Below are 17,092 nucleotides of genomic sequence, written 5' to 3'. Positions count from 1 at the left end.
TTTTTTTTTATTTTGATAGCGTTCTTTGGTGAATATGTTTTTGGTAAAATATCTAGGTAATTTTAATGGATCGATAGATTAAATTTTTGTTTCTACGTTTACAGGCAGCATTACTTATTTGATATTTTAGAGATAACATTAAGAAAAGAATTTTTAATTTTAGATCTAACGATGAGTAGAGTTGGAGAAAAGAATTAATATATGTCGATATGAAATGTAGCTTTGAAGAGAAATCCCGATTTCATTATGTATCAATGAAATATCGAAAGCTGAAGTTATCGGGAAGCCAGATTATATGCAATGTAATGTATTTAAATCATCACATCGTCTGATAAATGTATGTCGAATTTTCAACGAATTTTATCGTTAATTACGTTAACGTAAATCGGTTAAGTGCGTTTAGCAACGTAGGGAATTTAAATGAAAGTGATAAGAAAGATTTTCAACATTGTGCTAGTATATTTTGATATGTCTTTAGTACACAAATATGTGCAGTCTAATAATTTATAATTCAATGATCTATAATCCACGTAGAATTGCCACTTTCTATATTTCAATCTGTAGAATTAAGCAACAAAATTAATAACATAAAGCAAGATGAAAACTCTCACGAGTCAGATATAACTATATGACACCAAATTATACTTTTGCTGATAATCAATTCATAAAAAAAAATTCCTAGATCTATGAAGAGTAATTTACTAGAAAGACACCAAGAATAAATAAATAAATAAACAAACAAACAAACAAATAAATATAGGTGATTAAAAAATAAAAACAATATACATACTTATATCTATTATATATAAAAATCAAGACTTTGAAACCTCTCATGTGCCAAGTATAACTATATGGCGCCAAATTCAATTTTTGCTGATAACAAAACGCAGCAAAAGAAGACAGAAGGAGAAAGTTCCTCAGACTGATGACAAATTTTGAAGATTTCAGTCATTTTCTTCAAAAGGGTGGAAGTTGGAAAACAAACGATTTTCATGAACTGTTGAACTCGGATCAATAAATCTGCTCCTGCCTCACCATCTCTGATTCGAGGTTCAGCCCGCCCATAGGGAACGTCGTGCGATGAAAAATGTCCATCATCACGTGATTACTAACGACGTTGGTGATCAGTTAAAACGTGCGACCTCCTAACGATGGAACTGATCGTCTTTTTAATCTAATGGCAAACTCGTCTTGGCGCGTATATTTACAAACGTATTTACAAGTTGTTCAGGCTGATATGAGAAAAAGAGAACGAGAAATAGAACGACGGATCGTTCTTCGGTTTTTTTTTTTAGCTCCAAGAGCTAGCCGACACTAAGTTTGGAAGCAGTGCGATTCTTTACGTGAATAGGTTAGGTTGTCTATCTCAGGCTACTATGGAGAATTTTCGCTAATCTTGGTATATTAAAAATGAAAGAGGTTATGTCAATGATATTATGAGACATTTATTTTATAAATAAAAGCTTTTATATTTCTGAATATGGAAATAATTTGAAAAAAAAATTTCTGATCCATTTTACGTAAATTAGTGAAGTAAATTTGTAATTCTTGAAACTTTAGTTTTGCAGTTTTCTTCATTATTTCGTGTAATTTATATAATAACAATAAAATGAAAAATTGCGTAAAAAGACCTTCATGCTTCCAAACCTTTAATCGGTATCGTAATGCATCGTTCGTACGCTTCGAACGGTTTCGTGTACTTGTCTTAATTAATTCCCTTTGTTTCTTAGTAATTTTATTTACAAATCGACTTAATATTATGGCAGAAGACTTCAGACAAGCGGCTACGACGATATTTACAGAAAGCTGGCTCGCGAGGTTCGACCGATCAATGTTGACGAACGTGTTCCTAGATAGAAATGCGTGTGCATTCACTCAGAATGAGTTTCACCAAAATTTTGGAAATTTTCTTCATGGGAAAAATAGAATAAGAAAAAATTATTCGATAAGGTTAAGTTTCCTTGTGATTCCTGATCTTCTATATTCCGATATTTCATATTATTATAAAATAAAAATAATAGAATGAAATCTGGGTAAATAAAATTAAGAAATAAAAATAATGAAGGAATAATTCTTAATAAACAATTTTTTATAATATAAATAATAACAATAATAAAAAATTGCTAACAAAAAATGGATAACAAAATTTGCAGAAATAAGAATAAAATAATTTCAAACGAGAGACATTCAAAAAGCTCAAATAATCTTCGATCCCAAAGTGTCCCAAATCTTAGAAATGAAACTTTTTCTATCCAGTATTGGATTATCAATGGCTGTTTGAAGAAGAAGGTACATTCTCCAGAAATCACGCGAGTTTCTTCGTACTTATTCCTTTCGGTTCTTTTCCAGACTTTGTAAAAACTTCATTTCATTGTTTCTCCATCGAGAATCTCCGATAAAACCGAGAACTTTCGTACAGTAAACGTCTAAGAAGCACTATTTATGATTTCAAGCTTTTAAAAACTGAACGTTTCCCGCGCTTCGCGTTGGAAATGGCGGGAAAGTAAAGTCGTATCTAGGGAATTCCCCTAAAACAATTTTGTCGTTCCTTTAACCATTTTCTTCTTTCTTCCCTCGTTGAGAGCTTCGAAGTTCTTGATAAAACCGAGATTTTATCATTTATTTTTTGTTTATCCACTTGTTTAAACTAGTTCGATTTACTAATTAAAGTTTCGTATATAGTTCTCTGTTTCTTTTCGATTTATAAGACTCGTCACCGTGATATCACAAGTTTCCTTATACCACTAAAACGATGAAAACATTCACGAAAAAACGTTTCGTGCCTAGCTGTTCGTTAACTTATATTTACACAGCAAGGTTTGTTAAACCTTTATTTAATCGTACAAAATCGCCGCGCTCGAAAACAACTGTGCGAGAAACTTTTATCTAATCAAATTAGCGAAATTTAAAGTGAACATAATTTACTCGGAATAAGGAAACTACGTTTAATCTAATATCTTATGTCGAACAGATAAAATTCCAACCGAAAGTTACTGTTTATTTTATCTGAAAAAGCAGGCAGTGTTTATGTTCGAAATGGAAATTTTAACATTTTTGAGATTTTAGATAAATTTCATGAAAATCGATTGAACTGAAAAACAGATCCACCACTAATTGAAAGTGAAATTTGCTGGTTTAGTGAAATTAAAAAAATTTAAATAAACCTTGAGAATTTAACGAAAACAAATGAATATAAATGAATAAATAAGATGAAAATAAGTTTAACAGAGTCGAGCTGAAGTTTAGTGACAATTGTTCTGTCAATTACCGTAGAAACGGGTTATAGAAGAGAAGGGTCCGTTTGCAGTTGAAATTTCCTTATCTTGTGCGTCTAATTAAAAAATTAAGAGGAAGAAAGGAAAGGGGACGAGAAGTTTTCAAGAAACATTTGCAGACTGCACTGTTAGAAACAAATTTAATAAAGGCTAACGGGGGAATCCAGGGCCGATTAGCATGTCTTTGGTTGAATCTTACAAACAGAACCGCTGTAAGAAAGTTAGCCCCGAAGTTTCTCGAAAGAACGGTTAAAGCATCGAGGGAGAAAAAGAAAAGAGGAAAAAGTAAAACCTATCACACAGTTAAATTAATCTAGAAACATTTAATAATAATACTCGAAGAACTAAAATTTATTTAAAAATTTCAGCTCAAATTAAAAAATGAGAACCGATTCTAGGGAATTTTTCTCACGCCGGCACCACACTGGTTACTTAATCAGATCGTTCATTTCACTTTCGATCTACAATTAATTACAGACAAAAGAACACGAAAGTTGAAATCGAACATCAATGAGAGAAATGTCACCATTACGTCATAACAAAAGAAATCAGCACCAAATTCCCTAGCTTTACACTTCCTCGAACATATGTCTCTAGTCACTCGATTAGTTAGTTTCACAGTGAATTCTAGAATAACTAGAAGACTTTGATTCGAAACTTTAATTCAGTTTTCACAGAGCCAAATTTAGTTGCATTTTTACACGGTGACTTCTTCAGAGAATCTGCTTTTATCGTCCAGATTGATGACTATAGCGTGCGTCCTCGCGTGGCCGGATTTGCTCTTACTCTTGTCGCGCTCCCTAACCTCACTTTCTTTGTCCTCGTGCTTCGTTTCCGTTCCAATGTCCTCTGTAGCCGGTTTACCGGAAGTAGAGACCGCCACATCGTTGGTCGCCGTTGATTTCTTCGTCTCCACAGAAGCTAGGACTACAACCTCCTTGGAAGAACCCTGGTCCTTGCTTCTAATCCCATTTTTCTCCACGCAGGCCTGACACTTCTTTTCCTCCCTAACCTCTCCACCTGGGCACACGTTCGTTCGCACATGTGTCACGTGGTTTATTTGTTGCTTTTGTATGAGATTGAGATGCATGTGCAGATTCTTCTTTGTGAATAAAGAACGTGAGGACTTTTGACGGTGTGTAGTGGATAATTTGTCGACAGTGAGGTTAGATTGGTTAAGGGGGTTGGAAATGAATTGGTAATTGACAATAGAAATGTCAAATGGAAATGAAAGTCACCTTCGCTTATAGTATAATGTAAGAAATGTTAATGGTTGATACGCAGCACAGTTTCGTTAGGCTAGGTTCACTGATTCGTTCGGGAATTAATTTATAATTGGTAATGGATATGTCAGATGGGAATGACAGTTATTTAGTGCTCATAGTGGATAGCAGCTCATGGTGTAATGTAACAGGTGTTAGTGGATGATTAGTAGCAATTTCTGATAGCTTAATTTTCTTACCTTTCTGATCGACGTCACTTTTAAAGGATCCTCCAACATCCGTTTCGGCGATTGTCGTAGATCCGTTAAGATCGTTCAGTCTCATGCCGCAGGAGATGACCTGGATGGTCGACACCTGTGTTTCAACGCGATTCGCAGCTTCCTGCATGGCTGCGAGTTTGTTCACCAAGTGATGATTACCAAGTAGGACGTTTTTTTCCTTTAGAACTTCTAACTGAATCATGAACCGACGGAATTCCTCCTGAAACATTTAACAGCAATAAAGACTTTTTATTCCGTGTCTTACATCCTGTGAACTATAGATAATATTTTTATTCTCACATCTCTACATTTCATATTCCTTCTTTCATATCCACAATCCAATATTAACATTCCACACCTATCATTTACCTATCCCATACCACCGTTACTTATTTCATTTTCTAAATCTTGTATTCCTTATTTCATATCTGATATACGTAAACCAATACTGATATCCAACATTCCCTACCCCATATCATTACTTCATTCCTTATTGCATTTCTCATATGCATACCCATATGTAATATACACAATCCAATACTAATATCTCACATCCAATATTCCCAGTCCTATGTGGCCATTTCATTTCTTACATTCCGCATCCCATATCCAGTATCTGGCAGCCCGCTTTCCACATCCCAGTTCGATAATTTCGCTCTCCCCATTTGGATGTAAGAGAAATCTTATACAACGTACGATAAAAAACATTTTTCCCACAAAACCTAAAATACGGCCTACAAATTTCTTACAGGAAAGCGACACTTACCACAAACGAAATCGCTATTCCACAAAATGAAATTCGTTGCCCACAAGGTCCACACAATACCCACAAGGTCCCCACAATACCCACAAAGAGTTAGCGTTCGTACAGCCGAAAATCGATATCGCACAAAATGTAATTCGTTGCCCACAAATTTCCCACAAAACCCACAAGCAATAGAGACACCCCTCACGAAAGAAATTCCATATCCCACAAAGTGAGATTCGTTTCCTCAATCATGTTAGACTACAGCTGAAATTCTGACAACGCATCTCGGTTGTGGGAAGTGGTCCTTGTGGATCTCGTGCGAAAACGAATTGTATTTTGTAGGAAAACAAATTTCACTTTGTGAGATTGTGATCTTTGTTTGTGGGCTCCATTTTACATTTCGTGGGGAAAGTGTAGTTTTTGCTTGAAACTAGATTTTTGTAGTGAATATATAATTTGAAAAATATAGGGTTTAGGGGAAAATGGTAGTTTGGCGTGGACAAGTACAAAATATGGAATGCAGAGAAGGATACATATATATGCAAGGATGTGCGACGTGGTTTAATAAATACGTGGCGTGAAATATGGGAAACGGCATATAGAAAATGTGTTAAAGGATGAAGGATATGGAAATATGAAATATGATATGTAAAGTGAATTGTGTGCTGCGAAAGTAAAGATAAAAAGTATTTCTTAAAGGTACTGGATGTGGGATATAAAACACGAGAGAAGGAATATGGAATATGGAACGAAGAAGTGAAATGTCAAAAGTAAGATGAAACATATAGTTTGAGGATATTAGTTATGGAGTATACGTGACGGATATAGGATAGTGGATATCAGATGTTAAATGTGGATATAGGACATAAACAAATTTTACTGTATTTTACTTTTAACTTTCGTTTACACGAAGAACTACCTTTTCCCGGTTGTACTACGATTTCAGAAACACGCTGTGTATCATCGATATTTGATCTTTTAATAAATGGCCCCTTAAAATCCTCTATTTGTCATGTACAGGCGTATTAAAATGAAATACTAGACATTCTGTTTTTGTCATCCCGTAATGGCCTCGTCGTTCGTCATTTCTAACTTTATGGAGACTGTTTGTTTCTCTTTTAGAGTGCCCACAGGGACATTATTCCCGAGTTTAGCCGCACCAGCTAAATCGGATTCTCCAATGTCGATATCGTAATTAACGTGACATGGTGGCCTATTAATCGGCTTTTCGCACAATAGTGCTCGACAGTTCTATGCCTATTAATCGGTATTTACCTTTATGGTGAGTATATACGTATGGTATTTCAGTATACAAGGTAGGTGTATACCAACTTAAATAAATTCTCTAGCTCTAGGGAATCATAAGGTCTTGGAAATGGGATTTAATGTTTATTTAACTTTAGATTGTTCCTTCATTTCTTATAACAGAAATTGGTAATCAATGATTACAATTTAAAATATTTGTTGTGTATCAAAAGATAAGATAAAGATATTAATACCTTAGAGTATTTTGATTGGAATAAATATTTTTCTTCGTTTCCATAAAATATAATAAAAATTAACGATTAAAAATGAAAAACTCACGATAAACAAATATAAAACAAATATGACTTTAGTGTACTATAGTGAACTGCAGTGACAACTGAAAGTATATCTTTAGAAAACATTTTCATATATTATTCTGTATAATTATTCTGTTTTTAAGTATTTCATTAATAGTGTTGCTTACTTCTTGGCTATGAAAAAAGTGCTCCAATTAATAGAGGGTTGAACTGAAGATTATTTAAGACTTAAGAAATTATTTGAAAGAAGTCAAAGGAAAGGAACGGAGCTCGGGAATAGAAATCAAGCTTCTGAATGGAGAGTTTATTAAGAAATAGCTTGCCAGGGTTTCTGAAGGAACTGCTGCTGCTGGCAAGGAAACAGCAAGAAATCACAGAAAATATTAATTACTTTAAATAAAACACGCTAGTTCATTACAGGTATTTAAATAATATATAATAATATGAAATTAAATATTTTTACAAATCAATCATTTACATACTTCAACATTATAATATTTGGACAATTGTTTGAAGTTTAGAAGAGAATTGTTTTGACATTTATTATCCCAATCTATACACCAGAAGTTGGCAGACTTGTATCAGATTGGCAGTAATGAGCATGCAGGCTGGCTAAAAGCAGGGACTTAGTGTCGTGTATACTAAGGTTTGAAAGGGGAAGTGTATCCCCTCGAGCTCTAGAGTTCGATAACGGCATATTAGTGGTCCTGTGAAAGCGGAGCTGCAATTAATAGAGGATCAAGTGGTAGCAGGCTCAATAGGCTTTCACCTCGGCACCCCTTCGACCAAAGGAAGTCACTAAAGCGTTCTACCGTTGCAAACAGACAGGGTGTAAAGTTTACACGATGCATTTTACGTTTCTGCTTGCCAGCAATGTATACATTCTCCTTGTGAATCGAACTATATATTCTTTTCATATCTTCTAAACAATGTTGTACAATATACATAGAACTAGAAATACTCTTGCAAAGATGAATATTATAAATAGGGATTTTTCCTAGCAAGGAATTATAGGTAGTTTTTAAAAATGAAGATGCAGAAACTGTCTTCTAGGGATAAAGAACTAAAAACATTCTTGCCATATTAAGCAACTAGGAATTTTTTACAAATACAGAATTACCAACATTTTAGTAGAGATACGGAGCAGACGTTTTTCTGAAGATGAAGATCTAGGAATCCCTAGATTGAGAACCCTCCTGATAGACAAAAAAGAACTAGGGTCCTTTTTTTAGCAAGGAAGAATAAAAGAGAAGCGTTTCTAAACTTACAAAATCAATCGAAAATTTTTTCTTACTTTCTTTATACAGCGTTGTGAACGTAACAAGAAACACGAGACAAACCAGCGCGTCTGTGATAAAAGCAGCGAAACGAGTCTTCAACGATCGCGTCAAACGACAGGCTATAATCAGTAGTCAAATGTCAAAGCAGCCACGTTTCACCGACCGTGTCTTTCAGGTCGACGTAATTTTCTCGGCTTTTTGCCAAAGGCCTAGCAATCTTGGAAAAAGTTCCCAAGAATGACATTTGTCATTGCAAACGGCCTTTTTCGCGCGATCCCTCCTGTCTAGGTCAACGTAACCTAGGGTGTGGGTCAGAGATTCTCTGAAATCAGCGAGTCGTGATTTCCACTTGGCTGATCTCGCTTCCACAGTAACGTTCTCTTTAACTGTAAAACTATAAACTCGACATGCCTTGGGTACTCTTATGTAGGTTATGTTCGATATATATATATACGAATTCTTTTCCAATTTTGCACGGGTCACTTATAGGTGATGCGTGGCTTTCTATGGCTTATATGAAGATTATAAGTACACAGGCCAGATATAAATGATATCTAAGTTCCTATAAACCATATGAGAAGATAACATGAATTTAAATTTAGAAATTTGAAAATTTCGATATCTTGGATATTTGGACAAATATGGAATTATACGTATGTGGATATATAAATGGTTATGTTTTATTTATTATGTATCTAAAAGTAATAATGCAAAAATATTTTCATGTGCAATTTATATGCAAAAGGTTGACTAAACCAAATATAGGTTATGTACATATGTCTTCTTCTGGGTTATATCATTTTAACGGGGCCAATGAAAACTCTGTATAAATAACATAACAATGGGTTATGTAAAGATTCTATAAGTGAGATATTCTTTACTTCGACAGACTTCTCGAACACAACATTTTCTAACATAATGGAATCTTAACGTAACTTTTCTTTTCTTAAATGTTTGGCTTCAACCGTGAAGTTGCTATTCTATGTTTTGAGTCAGGACCACGATACACGTGCTCAACAGATCTTTTCCTAATCCCAATTCCGCTTTGTTTTACAAGATTGTCATAATTCATAGGAAACTCATCCAAGTCCTTGATAGCGATCACCATTAAAAACAATCGTTTGATTTCATGAGTCCCGTAAAGGGCAATCTTAAAGGAAATCCGCTTAACAAGCAGATCCGTCTAATTAAGTTTCCAAGAGATGGTTAAGGAGACTATGAAAGTTATACTGGTAAACCCACCCTAATACTCTATAAGCTTATTAAAGGACTGAATTCAGTGCGGGCCATTTTGTCTTATCCGTTGATATCATCGTTGAGAATTCATGAGAAATTAGACGTCAACTTCCGTTGACTACTCTTTAGAATGTTGGCGGTGGAAGGGACATGTTTTTTGTTGGACGCCATTTTGCACTCCAAGGAACCGAGTTGGCCTATGTATTTTCCCTCCACATTATTCAGAGAAAATTATAAAATTTAACCCAGTATGCCTACGCTTAATGATAGAACACCAACAACAACTCTCGAAAGAATCCTAGATTTTTCCAAAGCTCTAAAATAAAACTGCCACAAAAATACAACCAATATTTCATTCGTAAAATCTTCCCATTTTTTTTTCTTATTTTTGCATAAATTGACGAATGTGGTTAGGTTACGTGGTCAGTGTAATTCAAGCAGAAATACTTTCCTCATTTAAATGGACCACTTTTCCTATATTCGTGGCAGTCTACAGTTCCTTAGATTTATCGTCCCTTTCAACAGGACACATTTGTCAGCAAGTTTTCTCGTTACTCCAGCATCTGATGCCTTCGCGACGTTTTGTTCGAGTTTCGAGTTCTTTTAGGTTAGGTTAGGTCACGTAGCCATTTTTTCCCCCTACCTGTCCCTCTTTTCGGTTAGAATCAGCACTTTTACGAAATCCTGTGCTTCGATCAGTAGGCGGGAATGGTCGACGTTAATGGTGTGGCTTGGTGGATTTAGAGGCCACGTGATTTCACTCGATTATGGACAAAATTAACAGCTCACGGAATCGTAAATGACAAACAAATTGTACATTGTACGTTCATCTCGATTATGGACGATCTGTTGAATATTATAATTATGAAAATATTTGTTATCAACGAGCGACGTAGAAAGCTGACGCGTTTCAATATGGAATTTTGATTAATTGATTAATAATCGCTTCGTATTGACTCAGGCTGTGTCAGCCACGGTGCAGTGTTGCCAACACACCGAAAACAATCCATCATAATTTTCATATTATATGTCCCAGATATTATAATCATATTGTAATTATGTAATTGTATCATACTAAACTTCAGTATGTTATAATTGTATCAAAAGAGCGACTAATTTTTCCATTTAGACATTTTCACGATTGGCTAGTAATTTTTAGAAAACGTATAACCATTTATTTAGCCGATTTACTTTTGAATAAATTATAAGCCACATTTTTGCATTGCCCTGTATAGTATTGTGACAAAATTACCGTTACCCAGTCACGAAACTCCGGCGAGAATTTATGTAACGTGGAACGAACTAGAGGAAAGAAAAGAGCAGCTGATATCTAAGGAAACATACATGCACAGAATCACGCGAACGTGCCATTAAAGACATATTTCGTCGCTGGTTCGAGTCGCCGTGGGAATTTAAATCAGACCCTGGTGCTCCCCTCGGTGCACAATCCGTCGAAATTGTGGGACAGCACACGTGTCTCCCTCTTCTATTTCACAGTCTCATATTTCACGCTCAATCGACTTGACACGTGACATGTGTAAGAGAGTGAACATTTTTCGACAAAGAATATTCAGTCTCAGCTGTTGATCAATTGCTTTAAATATTATGCAACAACCGATCATTTTGTCTTTTTAACTTAAGTGTTTAAAACAGATGCCCTATTTTATTTTATTTTTATTTAGCTCGAGGTCTTCATAACCTCAAAAATATCTCAACTTACATTTTTGGATGTAACCTCAAAACTTGGAAAATTTGTGCACGACATTACAAAGTTTAAAACGCTACTATATTGTTTCCACCTAGAGCAATATATTATCCATATGGTTCGCAGCGAAATCTGGGCACTTCTGATCCTCAGAAAAGGGTCTAGAACCAGGGACGAAAGTTGTGGGATTGGATAGATCAAAGTGCTCTTACCGTCGCCCCGTCGCTTTCGTCTGTGAAGTTTCCATGCTGAAGGGATATGGAGTTTGTCTGGTTGCTAGTACCCGTCGGGCGACTGCTTTTCCCCAGAAATTTACCTGTGGCCCCGGAGTGTTTCGAGTCTTCCTTGCCTCCGCTGCGGAACACCATGTAGACCTACATTAAAACAGGCAAGTTTCAATGTTTCCACGCCTCGACCTTCTTTTTCTTTTTTGAGAAATTTTTATCCACCCGGATGGTGAAATTTTCGTCTATAGTGGCGCGATCTTGGATGGATGACGAGTCTAATGCGACCACTCTATAGAGGAGCACGTATCTTTATGGGAAAACGAGTCTCTTTATGGTGGGAATAATGCGTTAGAATTTGGTATAGCTTTTCCGAACGAAAGCGAAGCTTTAATATACGTTTACAAATAAATAATACAATTTCACTCGACTTAATTTACTTTACAATGCTTTTACAAATTTCTTATTTATTCTTACCAGTTGTTCTCATTTATTCTTAACAATCTTAGCGAGGTTAGCTTCGATCAACGTTCAAATTAACACGATTTCTAATCTGCTTTCTATTAGTGTAATTTCCTTTCTCGAGTCTCTTTCGCAGCTGAAAGAAAATCACAGAGTAAAATGTGCGTGTAATCTAGTAATTTACTTTGAATTATCTAGTGACATTCTAGAGACATCCATTAAAAGCAGTAGGATTACGAAACTGAGTGTTATCTCTCTCTTTAACTAGTTTCTAGTGGATTTCCGTTTAATACAGCGTTTCTAATCTATGCCACTGAAGTAGCTTCCTTTTTGCAACAGTAATAACGTAGTGAGGTTAAGTCGAATTAATATTCGAAAGAATACCGGAACAGTTGCCTTTCGAAATCTGCACTTAAATTAACAAAGAATGGTAAATCAAGATGTAAAAACATTCTTGAATAAAGCGTTCATTTTTATTTATCTACTGCTCGCTGGTTAAATAAAATGGCGCTCACTGTAATGGAAGTACAGACAGGTACGTTGTACGAACACCGAAGGACTACACTATGGACGGGAATGTCGCTAAACGACATGAATATTGAATTTGCCTGGACGTACTCTCGATGTTGCATAACTCCATAGTCTTGTCTCTAACGCATTCATCCGTCGAATCAATGGCGGCCAAGAATATTAGGTTAAGAGGGAAGAAAGGGAACGATGAGAAACCGTGCTTTTATCCTGTGTTAAGGTATTTGCTCAGGTTTACAATCGTCGTACCCGGCACAAGGAATACTGTCGTTCGTTACTCGGCTAATTAGTTCCGCTGACACGATTAATAAGAAACGAACGAGGTACATAACCTCTAACGAGCAAGAAGTACCATGGATGTGAAATTTTTCTCTGGGATACTCAACTCTATCGTATAATCTAGCATGTAAAAACAAGGAATAGCATTAAAGTATTCTAGTTAGAAAATCAGATTTTAGTATTTTAATGAACCAGTAAAACATTTTCTTAATTAGGACGGAAACAAATGATTTGACGTATATCCAGTTATTTTTGTTCTTACTAATTCAGACATTTAGTTTCCTGCTCGTATGTTGTGCACGAAGCTTTATTATTCTAAACGAATATGAAATAGTGGAAGTAGAAAGAACAGTGACACTCGTTGCTTTATTCCACCGGAGAGTGGATATTTCTTGTTTGTAACTGGTTATACCACGCTTTGTTTCATATGCATACTTTTTACTTATACATAACCTCTTAAACTTCATTTCATATGTACATATATTCACTTGCAACGTTCTGCAACTTTGCAGTTCTAGAATTTCAATTGTTACCAACAAAATAAAATGAATATTCCCTAGTTTTCTTCTATCATATCATTGGTAATACTCATCATAGTAACATAAAATCTTTTTGGATCATTGGCTAGTTACACCAACTTTCAAATCTTATTTTATAATTCCAATTGTCACTAAACATCGCTAGGAACAAACATCTCTATTCATCCCCTTGTGATACAAATGAAGTAAAAAATTTTTTAAATTATTCTACGTATGTGTATAATTTAAGATTATTATTTTGGTACACGATGAATTTGATAGGATTGGTCTGGCAGAGTTATCGAATTGGAAAGAAATGAGGTGTTTTATATTCAAGTTTCGACGTCGAACAACTTTCAATTTAAGCGCGGGAAAAGGGGTGGGCCAAAAAGGGGCGCGATTTTTCATCCAGACCACACGGCCGGAAATAAATTAGACCACGGCTGTTCGTACACAACTATTTTACAAGTTCCACAAGCGCCAGCCGTTGCTTTCAAATGATCAATATGCACGCCGTGAGATAAATAAATTTCAATGGGTTGGTCGCAGCCTTTAGAATTCGCGATCCAGCCGGCGCCATTTGTCAGGCGCGCGGACCGCATGAACGCGTTGAAAATACAAGAATCGATTTAGTCTTACCTTGCTGCCGAATATCAAGCACAGCAGCGGCGTCACCGTTAACTGGGTGTGACAGAAAAATATTAAGTAGAGTAAATCCGGATTGGCTGGCGACTGCATGAACAACCTGCAACCAGAGAGATTGTGCCCTTTAAAAGAACGATCGTGTCTTTTTATTAAGTGCTAGTGACATTTTCTTCTTTAGTTATAAAATCCTATTAAATCTTGATTTATGTTGCTTAGATGTTCGTAGGACTGCAGTTGTATCGCAGTTAATTCCAGTACCTTTATTTATCTAGAAATTTTTCATATCGATAATGCCAACCTTCTAAATAGATCTAGTACCATAAATTGTACTATAAATAATCGTGCGAATAGCAGAAATATCCAAGCGACCGTGGAACCACTGAATAATTGAAAAATTCCACTAAACATATCGAATTCTCCCCAGACAGTCACGGTAATCCGAACAAACCTAAAAATCTCAATTCCATTTCGTCGTTATATTCCAAGCTGTTTTAACGAACAAGCAGACGTATAAAAAAATCTCATTAGCGACCTAACCTTAATTTAGCTTGTCTTTTTTGACCTATCTTAACTATTCTGGCTTTGTAAAATAGCTTTTGTCCCTTGCTTGAAAGCGTTTTCCCTGCGAAAATGCCGACGAAGTATAGACGCTTCTGCCATTTGAGGTGTTTTCGTTTAGTTCTTAATTATGCGCATAATTATGGCAAGACACGCGAAGCTGTAAACTCGGAGCAAAGCTTCGCCAAAGTAATATAACCGCGAGTGGAAAGTGTAGTTTAACGAACCGCAAGTAGTTGGAGAAATTGGTACATCGCGCACACTTTTGGAAGGAGAAAGGTAAACTCTGGTTCTTCGCCAGAGAAAACCCGTATGGCGGTCGGTAAACTGTCAGATAATAACAATAAGAGTTGCAGCCAGCTTCCGTATATTGCGGCAAGCAACTCGTTGAAAAGCAATAAACCAGCCTAGACCTCTCTAAAAATTGCTTTCTAAATATTAATAGTCACTACCTTCTCAGATGGCGCCACCATGGAGCGGATATTAAAGTGGCCATTTTCACTTACCAACTTGAACTTCTCTTTGATCTCACAGATTAGATTCTGTAGTTTAACCTCATAATCTAAGCTCAATTTAGAGAGGACAGGAAGGATAGTATGATTAATTGACTGAAGGTATCACCTTCATTAGTTGGAATTCCCTTGTTAATATTCTATATTCATGCACCTAGCCAAATAAGGAAACCGATCTATACTGTATGCGTGTAGATGCCAGTGTAGATTATTCAGAAGTCCGAGGCCAACCTTAATTGATCGTCTTAATCATGTTTTCAATAGAATTAGGGGCCTAAGCGACAAGCAGATAACGATAGAATTAGTAGATTGATAAACAGAGCTTGGATCTTTATCAGAAGTTACTTTTAGATTTCGATCACCCTATTACTATCGTTATATAAGATGGTCGTCCGTGATTCGCGGTGAAAACGGTGCTAAGGAAATTCTATGCCTTAAAATAAGACGAGATTCGCAATGTGTACGCAGATTTGCTCAATTCTCAGCTAAACTGGAGTAGAGAGCAGAGAAAAAGGAAAATGGCGATTCTTTCGATACGAAAAGTTACTAGATAAGTAATGCCACCATTTACCGATAAAAATTACTGAACATATAGTAAGATAGAGAAAAACAAATAGCGGTTGAAAATTGAAGAAGACATTACGATAAGTGAAATATTCAGATTGATTCGATACGATTTTAAGAAGACCGTCAGTGAGAAGCTTCTCCGGTAACATTATTAATGCAGAACACGTGCAGTTGCACGAAGCATAATAGTTTCCGGTGTTCTGCTCTAGTTCGTGTTGAACACGACCGAGTATCAGTGGAATGCATTATTAAAATTAACGATTCGCGGACGGCCCAATATTTGCAGGGTTTCACGGATTCGTTCGGCGTGTTAAATTCAATGTTGCGCGATGGCGTGCCTCTGCCTATCCATTCACACCGCCAGCCATCAACCGGTTTGATGGAAAATTATTTGGATTACGCGTGGCGGGTTTTTCATATATGTAAATATAAAGGTACGATTGCGTTAAAATTTCGTGAAAATATGCGTGAAAATATGCGTGTAAAAATTAGTTGGAAAACGTAATGGTACTGTATGGTGTATTTACATACTTGCACTGTATTCCATATTTAAGAAATGTATTTTGGTGTCTCATTCGAAACGAACGATTTCTATTAGAACGAAACAAACGATTGCCACTTTGATTGAAATTTCCGAGTAAGATAATAGACAAGAGAATCTCAAATATCGTATTTCGCATATATCTCCGTTGTTATTTCTATACTCAGAGGTAGGATCACGATAGTTATTATTTTATTGAATGGATAAATCTATCACACCGTTCTGAGTAAAAACGAAACCTTTTATTGGTATAAAACTAGGGATAAAAACAAAAAACGCATCGATTAAATCTATCGATTGTAACTAGGATTATCTCCTAGTTACTATTTCTTATAACTAACGCATCTGCATATGGATGGCGAGCACGAACTCACCTTGACATTTTCAACAATTTCGGTAAACATTATTCTTTTGTTAATTATGAACGTTTGCGAGTATATAAGTTTCTTTTAGTTTATTTCGATGTTGCACACAAATAATTGTAAAACGACGGTATAACATAATTAACTATTTAACGATTATAAAATAAATAATATTAATATTGTTGTATCATTGGAGAACAACTAGTGGAAATTAACAATTTGTCAGGCATATTATTTAAATAATACCCAGAATTACCAGGAGAGATTTCATTCCTATACAGTAACATTTTGGCGTTCTTGTTTTGAGGTTAAGTACAAAGGGGATATACGGAGGCAAATAATTCTCATGGCCTGAGTTGCTCACAACGACACCGTTTCGCCTCGCACAATCGCACGGTTTTTTCAGCACAGCAAAGAATCCTGTAGTCGTTTGTTAGACTTAGCGTTAACCACGGATCTCTGAGTACACTTTTAACCTGTCGCTTTCAACTACGGTACAGCACGAGCTTTTGAATGTATTTTGTTGACTTTTCAGATAAATTGGTGGAATACGCTGTACCTATGGAAAAGAATTTTTAAACAAAGGATTTCCTCTCTCATAATATCA

At 35.7% G+C, this 17,092-nt stretch overlaps 1 protein-coding gene across 1 annotated transcript in view; it reads right to left on the bottom strand.

Annotated features, from left to right (window-relative positions):
- The window catches only part of LOC117214423 (probable G-protein coupled receptor 158), a 162,709-nt gene that overhangs the window by 1,342 nt on the left and 144,275 nt on the right, over positions 1 to 17,092 (bottom strand). Inside the window, exons 10-13 of the mRNA XM_033460533.1 lie at positions 13,940 to 14,045; positions 11,502 to 11,663; positions 4,738 to 4,978; positions 3,612 to 4,295 (exon numbers count right to left, since the gene is read on the bottom strand). Coding sequence (XP_033316424.1) covers positions 3,973 to 4,295; positions 4,738 to 4,978; positions 11,502 to 11,663; positions 13,940 to 14,045 — 832 coding nt within the window. The 3' untranslated portion in view covers positions 3,612 to 3,972. The remainder of the gene's footprint in view (positions 1 to 3,611; positions 4,296 to 4,737; positions 4,979 to 11,501; positions 11,664 to 13,939; positions 14,046 to 17,092) is intronic.

The sequence above is a fragment of the Bombus bifarius genome, unplaced genomic scaffold (genome assembly GCF_011952205.1).
Source record: "Bombus bifarius isolate JDL3187 unplaced genomic scaffold, Bbif_JDL3187 scf7180000009200, whole genome shotgun sequence".
NCBI lineage: Eukaryota > Metazoa > Arthropoda > Insecta > Hymenoptera > Apidae > Bombus > Bombus bifarius.
The sequence above is the reverse complement of the archived record's forward strand: the minus strand, read 5'-3'. Positions and strand labels throughout refer to the sequence as shown.